We start from the raw sequence: 12,220 nt of genomic DNA, 5'->3' as shown, positions 1-12,220 counted from the left end.
CGAAATCTTTCCCCACAAAAATCGTAAATTTTATTTTTTTGTATAGCTAAAAACAATATAAGACATATACTACACAACCTTTACATAAATTGGCGTAACAATATCCAATAGTTGATTACATTACTACAAATAATTATTCACTCCATATTAATACTGATTTAGCACGTAGAAAACGATCCTTTATTTGGTAAGTATATATTTGAATCTTAAATAAGCGACTACATAAATTAACATTATTAAACTTAAACACTTATAAATGCCTTAATAACAACAAAATCAAAATTTAATTCAACCGTTTATAAGTTTTTGATTATTAGTGTTTAATTAAATATATATAGATTGCTCTGATATGTGGTCAAACTGAATATAAGTTCATCAGAACTGAACAAAAATGATTGTCATTTAATATGAAAAATATATAAGATTAATACAAACTTATATTATTGAAATTAAAACTCTTATTATGACAACAAACTTAATACAACTGAAATTAACCTAGAAATCAATATAAAGCAAAAACTTAAAATAACTATTTCATATCTAAGAAAATCTAGTGGAGCAAGCGTAGAAAAAAGGCTGCTTCGCGATTACATAAGTATGCATCACATAAACTTTTGAGATCATCAGGACCCCATGCGAAGTAATCCCATTTGTCCACAATGTTGTCATATTCATGAAGGTGCCCTTGATCACACTTTACGAATTCATCAGACTCACGAACAATGGTATTATTTAACCAAAGGGACACCATCATATCTCGTAAAGTTTCTCTTAATTGAACCACTTTATCTATTGGATGCTTGTGAAAAACACTTAGTAATAACGCTACACCCCTTTTTTTGCGCTCTTCATCTGCATTGAATATAAGCAAAAGTCCCAATAAATATCTGGCCAACACATTGCCCTTTGAATGTGCCAAGTCGATGTTCTTCAACCCTTCATCTAACATCACATATGTGAAATATTGTACCTATACAAATATAGTTAGTATGTTCATAATGTAAATAAATAAAAAAAATATACATGTGATAAAATTGCGTTAGTAAAAAATAAACAACTTTACCATGCCATAACGCAAAAGTGCTTCTGGATTCTTGTATTCCAAGCACAAATCAAAAAACTTTGCTTTATTTTCATCATTACGCAATGAACGCATGTAAAGGTGTTCAAAAGAAACCTTCTTATATATCTTCTCATCGTGTGAAAGTTTATTAATAGCCTTGCAACTGAAAAACAAAGATAATTTCATAAGATAACTAAATTCTAATTTTATATCCCATCGAAACAAAAGAAGTTATAATTATAAAACTCACGTCAATCTGCACAGCAAATAAATCAGGAGCACTTGCAGCACCAACGCTGAAAGAATTTCAATAATAATTTCAGTAGGAAGGGCATGAACAATGTTAGGCTTCTTTGCATTTGGGAATTCCATGCTTGAGAGTGTGAGAAGAAAAAAAATCGAAATTCTAATTTGGAGGGTGTATTTTGGTTGAATGAATTGTAAAATCTATGCATGTATTTTTAGATATATATATAACATTTATAAAAAAGGCATGATTAGAGATAATGAAAAGCTGTGTCTTTTGGCAAGAATATTTGAGACAATGGAAAGTCGCTAATTAATGGCAAGGTATACCAACATTTTATAAACTGCCAATATATTTATATATCCCAATTAATGCTATTTTAATATATTGGAATTAGTAGGAAATAATTTTTAAATAAAGCCGGCCGTTTATTTTTTGTTAAAAAACGTGACTACTGATTTTATATAATTATTTGAAATATATATAAATTATTAAGTAATGCAATAATTTACTTTAGTAATGTAAATGTTTGGTAATAAATCAATTTTCTAACCGGCATATTTTAATCTGTATATATATTTACATTGTTATAAATGGATGTGTCTTTTGGCAATAATTTGTGTATATATGGAAAGTCACTACTTATTGGCAAATCATACCAAAATTTCTTAACTATCACATATAAAATTATCCCAATTACTGCACTATTTAATATAGGAAATTCTACTAAATTCATTACAAAAAATGACGCCAGTTTCTATCTATGTTTATATTAAAAACGTGATTAGTAATTGTATATGATTGTTTTAAGTATACGTCCAATATTAATCATTGCAATAATTTGGTGTATTAATTTAAGTTTTTGGTACTAAATTAATTTTCTAACCGGTATATATTAAATTTTAATTCTATTATGATTTGAGAAATAAACGAAGTGGTGGAATTACATAATTAATAATGCATAACAAAAAGTAGTAAACTTACAGTTTAATGTATACACTTTGTAAATAACAAAATTTAAAAAACAAATACAATACATAACAATCATATTTTGTGATCCACAAGTTTGCTATAAGTAGGCAACTTGCAAATAAATTGATAAGCACACTCTTCCGCCCAGTAAACGTGTGTAACATCCACAACTTCATGAACATTAGATTTAAAACATAGCAATGTCGCTCCAAGTACGAAAATATATGCATCTCCAATGTGAGAAAAAAGTTTGTTCCTTAGGTTGTCCATGTATTTAACCTACAAAAAACATTCATTAACGATAATGCGAAATTAATATTACACAGTTGTATCATTGAAGTTTCTAATATCAACATACATACCTCTTCAGTTCGTTTTGGTAGATCAAGAGTGGACAATCGTAATATAAAACATATTTGCTTGTGAGATAGTCCAACACTTAATGACCCACTTATATCCTTAATTTTGATATGTATGAATTGATTTTCCGAACTATCTACTTTATAAATATCATATATCCTCCCAACAACCCTACACTTGCATCCCTACAATGAAATAATAAATTTCGTTTACATATTAATCTAAATATAAATGAACAAATATAAGATATTATAAAATAAGTATCAGATAGGACATACTCCGTTGTATTTGTGAAACTCAGAAATGGATAAACGCAGTGAATTTGAGATGCATAGTAATCTATTGAGCGGAAGAGAACTCTTATTTATCCATATTGTCTTGTGCCGAACAAATTGATCATTACGAAACCTAATTAATGCAATTAAAAGATGTATTTAAGCGAACACGTTACGTTGTTTATGTTGTAAAAGTGATCCAATCGCATGTAAGTATACATAGTAGCTTACCATTGTTTTAGCTTGCTTGCAATCTTTGTCCTAGGATTGATCATGATTTGTGTGTTTTCGACGGATTGCAAATAAATGCCTATGAAATATGGTAGAAAGACAAAAGTATTTTATATACAGATTGTAAACATATGTTAACTAAACAATACAATTTTCATGCTTACCGTCGTCATTTTTCAAAACCAATCCTCTTGCTAAAACAACCATAGCTTCTTGTAATATGTCAGAAATTAATTGTTCTAAATGGTCAAAACAATTGTCTACAACGCATACTTTCATAGCAGTATAACTGATATAAGTAGAAACAACGAATCAATATATTGATTATTACATGTAATATAAATCGCAAAAGTATAAAACTACCTCTTGTCAATTAGTATGATATATTGTTTTTTGCTTTGTTGATTAATCTTTGATTGAACACGTCCATATAGATGAGTACTCCAACAACACCTAACATATCATTTTTTAAGAATTACACATTTACGAAGATTGTCTATTTCACATGCAATAAATTTATGATAACAACTAATTCTAGACGTGGACAAAAATAAAGAAAAAATCAAATAAAACAAAGAGGCGAAAATAGATAGTTATAAATTGTTGTGATATCGAATATAACTCTATACATCTAAAATAATATATATATATATATATATATATATATATATATATATATATATATATATATATATATATTTATTTATTTATTTATTTGTAAAAATTAAAAAAAATAATTATCATAATACAGATATAAGATATAGCTTTCTTATTTACATAGCATGCATGGAACGTTTTTTTTTTTAGAACTATACTGTAATTTAAAAAATTAAGGTTCCTAAAAAAAAAACGTGTGGAACAAATAATATGCAATATATATATCTATACATCTAAAATAATATATATTTGTAAAAATAAAAAGAAAAGAATTATCATAATACAGATATAAGATATAGCTTTCTTATTTACATAGCATGCATGGACCAATTTTGTTTTTTAGAACTATACTGTGATTAAAAATAAAAAACGTACATATACGTAAGCTAGAATGTTTTAACAGAATGTAAAAAATACTGATAAAAAAAAACGTGTGGAATAAATAATATGCAGTATATATATATAACCTATTTCCTTAGTTTCAACGTGAACTTGCCTCATCAAAGACTTTAGCAATGTGAATTCATTTTTCGAACCTTATTGACATGAGGATCCATTTCACAAAAGAGAATAAAACAACTTGTTTGTATGTTTAATATATATAAGACAAACAATACCGCAAATAAAAGTATGTCTCGCTTGAAATCACTTAATTTCGGAATCAATCAATAAAAAATTGAATGGAATATTTCATTTCTAAACTGCTAAATATAAATGTTTTTTATTAGTGTTTTAATGCATATCTTTGGTAACGAATCAATATATTATAAGGTAAATCAAATCAAAATCTTTAACACACATAAGAATATCCCACGGTGATATGTTCATTGTTAGATCGAAATATACAAAATAATTATAATTATGTTAGATTTAAATTGTAGTCACGGTTTTTTATAGATCCGAAAAAAAAAATATGTGCATTATATTTAATAGAGATAGGTAAATCAAATCAAAATATTTTTCTTGATTGAACTTAATTCATGACCATGATAACTAAAGAGACATACATAACACTTAAGCAATTTAGTCATGTACTGCAGGGTTTTTCCTTTACTAAACAAATTTCATGACCATGAAAAATAAATAGAGATATGTAATACATATTTAATACGAAAATGGAAAGCAATGCATCATAACACCTGAATACTTCATTCTTTTACACATCATCTCATGCGTTCATCCCCAATTGTTACACACGTTTAAGTACATTAATCATTTATTAGGGAATCCAAATACTGAACTCTTTCCTTTGCTTCCATTGTTGCAAGTTCAATCTTATTACGAAATGAGATAATCATACCAACATAACCCATGGTTTCCATTTCTTCTTCTTCTTCTAATTTCTCTAGTGCTTTTAGAGAATTCGCAATTTGCTCATCAATGGCAGACCATGCTTCAAAAAATTCCATCATAGACTCATTAATATCATTGACATGTTTTGCAATTTTAGGATCCATTTAGAAAAATAAGTTGTTTTTTCAGAAATTAGAAGGACACTTAGATTAGAAATTGAAAACCGATTTTGATAATTGGAAGCAAGAGGGGTTATGAAACCGGATTCTTCAAGTCTATTTTATAGGCAAAAAATTATCATTTAATGTATTGCATGCATTAGGTGTAGATAATATTTATTGCTTGCATGCATTGGTTGGTATTTAAAATTTGAATTTATTGCATGTATCAAACCAACCGTGAGTTATAATAGCAAAACGTTTTTTATTTATATTAAGATTGACAAATATAGTACAACTCTAATTGCACTTTTTTGTAATTCAATTAAGAAAATTAACATACTATTTAATATAAAAGAGTATGTAAGACAATTGCTAATCATCCTTGCAATATAATACAATAAAGTTTATTTCTACTTAATTGAAGAAGATTTTCGTCGTCGACCAAATTCAATTCTTCGAAACACTCATGGCACACTTTATGAATCCTTGGAGGTAAAGTGTGTAGGTAGTACAACATCATGTTATCACAATCCAAGTAGACCCTAAACCGAGGTTTTGATGAAGAAACGTCTTCAATAGTATCCCATATAGGCGAATCATAACATATATCATGCGTGAATTCCTTTGATACTTTATGACTCAAAAGACGACCCGAACGTAATAGTGTTAACACCATTGCATCAACATCAAAGAAATTAGAATGTGCCAATTTCGGATGCCATGTATCTTCAATTGAGGCGCATTGTGCTTCACATGGGACTTCATGAATTACATCTTCAATCACGGACATATCACGTTTATGGTTATTAGTTTGGTTTTGATTTAGTATTTTCTTGAAACTAATCTCATAAAAGCGCATGAATATGAAACGCACAAACTGTTTTATGGTGTGCCATGACCATCCAAAAAACGTCATTTGGACTCTCTTTTAATTGTAAAAATAACGAAATTTTGGGTTATGGTGTGGTGTGGTGAGAAAAAGGCCAATGAACCATTGATATTTATACTACATATGGCCGAGTATAATTACCAATCTTTTGCTTTTTTTTTTGTAATGTAAAATTGTTTCCTAAATATTAGAGTAATTGGTTGATTTGGTATCAATTAGAACCGTGATTCAAGGTGGTCGAATTTTCTTAATTAATTCCGTAATTGATGCCAAAATGTATCAATTAATATCGTGATTGGTATTCACATTCCTTAAAATTTAAACGTGCAATTTACTTGCTATATATTACATAGATTACGCTATTGGACTAAACATTTCCTTAATTATGAAGATTACGTATATCAATTACAATCCCTAATTGATGTCAATTTCACAATCTTAGAACCGTGTGACACGTGGACAAGCTCATTGAGCTTAAAAAAAATACTGATCAAAGGAGCATGCCACGTCATGCCACGTAGGATTGAAATCGATAACAGAACGACACGTGGCCTGAAGGATTCTACTTTAAATATATATATAGATTTTACTCTCTTTCTCTCTCCTACTTTAACCCCTTTTTATTTGTTTATTTATCTTAACCCTTTTCTCTCCTACCTTACCCACCCCATACCCCACACAAATGGATCCTCCTTGGTATCTATAAGAACAGTAATAAAGAAGATCTTTATGAAACAGAGGTAGAAAATATTATGGTAATATCACCTCACTTTGTATCTTAAAACTAGTTTTTTTTGTCATGATGATGCCTCGGGTCAGTTATAATAAATAAATATGTTATTATTTTTAAATTTCATAATTTATTTTGCTACTGTTGTATTTTTTATCCATTAAAAAATTGAAAAATTCACGTAATATGATATCAATATTCTCTTGTAATTTACGTAATAAGAGTGTCAGAGATGTATATACTTGTTTAAGTCTTTGTAGTTAATTATAATTATTACAAGACTTCGTCATATTTTATTTGAAACATTAGACAACAAAGTCATAGTGTATTGATGGTTATAACTCTTACTTTTTATTTCAAAGGTCACGTGTTCGATAGTCGATACTATGAGAATAGTGTCACGAGACACACATGCTTTCTTTCGCACGCCTTATAATGTGTTTGTATAGATGGTTATTTTAAAATTTAAGAGTCAATTTATAAGTCAAAGTTATCACATTTTAAATAAGTTACCTTAAAAAGGTCCCATTTAGAAAATTTATAACTTGTACCTTAAAGAGTCATTTGTTCACTTTAAGTGACCCCTTTAGCCACTCTTTAACCATTATTAGAAGAGTAACATTATACTTTTTAAGTTTAAAACGACGATATTTCGAAAATACAAAAAAAAAAAATGCCAACAGATAACAATTGTGTATGCATCTAAAATTGCATCCTAAACAATTGAAGTTTTTATTATTAGTTAGTAGTCGCCAATTAGCTTTATTTTACAGGAAAAGTAAACCAAAAGAACGAGATTCTAGATTCGAGAGTAAAGACCATTACTTAATTCATTTATTGTGAATAACATAGGCATGTAAATTCATTTAATTGCATTAAAAGACAACTATGGTAAATGTCTTTAGCACATAAAATCTAAATTTCTTGATCACTTTATTAAACATCAACTTTAATGGGAACTTAACTGTAACAGCCGGAATTCTCCCGACCAGCTTACAGAAGATTAAGCACAACGAAAGAGACTCTAGTCGAGATAACCCGACCTATTACCATCACACTCACCGAACTACATCGGAGAGTGTGGAACTCAATTTCGAATTCTATTCAAATTAATTAACTATATCCCGATCCGAATCTTACGATTCTACGATTTTACGATCCTGAAAGACCTCACCGATCCCGATCTTGCGTATGATCTTAAATTTGTATGATCTTTCGATCCTGTCCAACCACAAAAAATCACATTGTAGGATCTTAACACGATTCTACGATTCTACGACTCTACGATCCGATCCTACCGCATAAAAATAATAAAGTAATTTCACATATTATATTTCTCCTATTAGATTTTGGTCGCATGTTACTCCAATCTTATAGTATTGAAAAACTATCATCATTTGCTAATTAAAAAATTCATTATTAATATGTGTAAATTTTTCACATGAGATTCTCACCCTATTTTAGTATAATTATCTCTATTTCACCGAATTGTAGGATCTTACGATCCTACGATTCGATCCTACCGATTCGATTCTACCAACCCCTATGATCCAAAGTAGGATCCCGATCCTGATAACATTGGCAACTACGCTCTGATTCTCAGACTCTATTCCCATAAATTTCTACAGAAAATCCGGCAGAATTTCCTTTGAAAATAGGACAACGCTAAAGCGAGAAATAAAATGAACCTGTTACAATTTCAATAAATAAAATATTGTCAAATCCCAAAGCTCAACAACCTCAACGCTTTCGCGGAGCAACAACCAACAGAGAATCAGGAGCACTAGCTAACGATTCTTAAATGAATAATTATATTATAGAAAATAAACGATTAACTATTACAAGTGGAGCGTCCTCACTTCAATAACAAATATAATACTGCACTATCTCGTATCAGCTTCAACTTGCAAAAGAATAACTCACGGCTTCAACCTGAAACATTTAAGAAATACTGCCACCCACCAAGTGACAGGCCACATAAATGGCAAAACAACGTACACACATCAGCAAAGTTGAGTACTAACCCGTAAAAAAGCTTAACACATGCTTTGGTGGCTTTTACTTTAAAATGATTCTCACACAATCAACATAAGTTCAACAATCACATCCATCATAGCATGCTTAGCAGCAATAATCTTGTTGAACATACATATTATATTTCTATCCAATTCCTCATTTCACAATACATCACTAATCGCATAGTAACAAACACGATAAGGTGACTCTCAACAATAACATGTTTCATATATTCTCATGAAATCAATCTTTCGACTTACCACGATTTCATAGTAGGAATTTGAGAGCACCAACTTTATATCAACAATATCTTCATTTCCTTTAGTCGATTTCTTAATGGAAATTCACACTTATGCTTTCATATTCTATCAATTACTTTCTTATATTCTATAAACAACCTCTTACGGGCAATAAATATCATAACTTTCACTATAATGATTCCTTATCGGGAATCCATATAACAAGATATGATTCCTTATCGGGAATCCACATAACAAGATACGATTCATTATCGGAAATCCAATATTAGTATCACTTACCAAGATATGCCTCCTTATCAGGAAACCACTATCGATATTCATATTCATATACTGAATAAACATTCATTACTTACCTGATATGATTCCTTATCGGGAATCCAATATCGAAATAACTTACCACCATATGATTCCTTTTTGAGAATCCAATATCGAAATAACTTTCACATACAACTTGAGATAACTTTCTTTCAACAAGGGGGAAAGAGAACGCGACGGAGGAGACAAAGCTTACACTCCGACAGTGGGGGCCGTCACCTAACCATTCACTTTACTTTTGGCCAATAACCGCGACTATTCCGGAATACATTTTTTCGCTGATTTCATCAGCCATCCACAAGTTTCACATTACCTGATATAACACCCAATTATCGCCCCACAGAACAATGGGCAGGTTTCCCTGTGGGGACCCCAAGGTTCAGTCTCTGGGGCACTGTTCATGTCACATCATCCGTCGACTCAGACGAGGCTACTTTCCCCTTTAAGATTCATTTCGATTATCGTTCATAACTCAATCAGATCATTCATATAACTCATCCAATAATTTATTAAATCTTAATAACGATCTTTGAATACGAACCAAACCAAGTGATTTTCCTCGTTGATAACCATAATCATTTGGAAAGATGGATAAGAATACCCCCAACTATAACCCGTCCGCTTTTAATAACCCCAACTTTGAGTTATTTTCAAATACCCCCAACTATTGGGGAGGTTCGCTAAAAATACACCCCTGATCTAAAGGAACCGGTTTAGCAGGTTAAAATGTCACGTGTCATGCTCTTATTGGTTTTACTTAATTTTTTTTGTTTTTCTTTTTTATCATCCCACTCTTACCATTTTCTACTCCCACCCCACTGCCACCTCTCCCCTTCCTCCCCCTCCTCAACCACCAGTCCCCCCCCCCTCTCTCTCTCTCATTTCTCTCTTGCAATGACATCCTTTTTGCTCTATAATTTCCATTATACAAACACACAAATAACATCCAACAAATTCTACACTAAACCCAAACCAAGGTTGCTTCTTTCATACTACATAATCAGATCAAAAACCCTTTTTAGACATAACCAACAAAATTAATACAATCAAAGTTTTCAAGTTAGAAAAACAGAAAATTATTTGCACAAAATCCAAAAGAATAAAACTTAGAATATAACTGCATACTCACCGAAAGCATCTCACATTGATGCTTGTAATATTTAATTTCTTCAGAAAGCTGCTTCAAATCATTTTCCAACAGAGTAACCTTAATCTCAACATCCTTGGCTCTCTCATCTGCTTCATTCCCAAACTCCATCAACGCCTCGCGATCGTGATCATATAAAGAACATTCTCTCTCCAACTTCGAACACTGGTCCACTAAAGTCGGACATTCAGCAGCCAATTTCTGATTCTCCTCCACAAATTTCTTGATTCCTTGCGCATTCAGACACACCTCACCCTAATAAACCCTAAAATCAAAATCAAAATTGCACCATTTTGACGGAGATAGTGAAAAGTGAAGCTGATGATAGTAATGGCGGCGATGTCGATGATCTTGAACGCATATGTCTGAAGAAGAGCATAGGGGTTTCGACGGGGTTAGAGGAGGGGGTTTCGACGGGGGGGTTAGGGGAGGGGGGGCTGGGGTGTGGGAAGGGTGGTAGCAGGGTAAGGGAAGGCGGCAGTTGGTGGTTGGGGGATGAGCAGAGGAGGGGGTGGGGGGTTGGGAATTTTGGTTTACAAAAGCTAATATAGAAAATAAAAGAGCAATAAAAAAAAATTACCTTGTTAATAAGTATCAGGTCATTTGGTACATTTTCAGCGGATCTTCCCAATAGTTGGGGGTATTAAAAAATAACTCAAAGTTAGGGGTATTAAAAGCGAACTGTACAAAGTTGGGGGGTATTCTGATCCATTTTTCCTAAAAAAAAGCCTTGTCATTTCTATATGTTATTTTTTACTGTTCTCAATCTACAAATAAAAACTAAGAAGAGGGAGGGTTTAGTGTTGTGGTTTTATCTTCCAATAAGTAATACTAGTAATATATGCACGCGATGCGTGCGACAGTATATTAGTATTAATAGTAACATAAAAAGTGTCAAAAAAAAACTAACTTAAGAGTGTAATATTTATGGTGAATATTTGATGAGTGTTATTTTTATTCGCATTGCTAGTGTAAAGAGTAATGTTTTACATAAAGGACTAAGTCAAGGTAGTATATGTTATCGTGTATTTGGAAGAATATTCAACAACTCTCCTTTCAAACAATGATCAAAGTTTAATTTGTTAATTATTTATTTAAAAATACATATCTATATTTCATATGCTTATTTTATGAGTAGTTGTTAACTTTAATTTCACTGGATAAAAGAGATTTTACTTTTTAGGCATACTATGGTGAGTAGTGTTTCAATAAAAAAAATTATAAATTGATATTATCTGATGATGTATTTTTATATTATTAATTATTTATTATCCCAAGCCAACTGATTGTGCTCCCATAAAATTTAGAAATTGAATATTCTCTAATTGCGTTTTTTAATTCTTTTATGGTTTGTTAATGCATTTTATTTATTGTTATTGCAACTGAGAGGTTGGGTAGTAAGAATCTTTTGAATCTTTATTTTTATAATTGTTTGAAACTTGATTTAATCATCAATTTATATTTTCAATTGTGAGTTTTCTCTTTTTACACATTTTTATGTATTTCCTTTTAGTAATCTAATACTATTCTTTACTATCCATATTTGTAAATAAGGAAAGAATTTAGAAAATCTTTTCTTTAATATTTTATGTGAGATTAAGGGA

The 12,220-nt window shown here is 30.6% G+C and overlaps 1 protein-coding gene across 1 annotated transcript; it reads right to left on the bottom strand.

Moving 5' to 3' along the window:
- Positions 1-550: 550 nt before the first annotated feature.
- Positions 551-5,262, bottom strand: LOC104886422 (putative F-box protein At1g67623). Its single transcript, XM_048642327.2, has 4 exons — positions 5,042-5,262; positions 1,314-1,319; positions 1,064-1,226; positions 551-970 (listed from the first exon to the last, which is right to left on the bottom strand). The coding sequence occupies exons 1-4, from the start codon at positions 5,260-5,262 to the stop codon at positions 551-553; spliced, it is 810 nt and encodes a 269-aa protein (XP_048498284.2).
- Positions 5,263-12,220: the final 6,958 nt, after the last annotated feature.

The sequence above is a fragment of the Beta vulgaris genome, chromosome 4 (assembly GCF_026745355.1).
Source record: "Beta vulgaris subsp. vulgaris cultivar EL10 chromosome 4, EL10.2, whole genome shotgun sequence".
Lineage (NCBI taxonomy): Eukaryota > Viridiplantae > Streptophyta > Magnoliopsida > Caryophyllales > Amaranthaceae > Beta > Beta vulgaris.
Note: the sequence above shows the minus strand (reverse complement) of the source record. Positions and strands in the feature narration are given on the sequence as shown.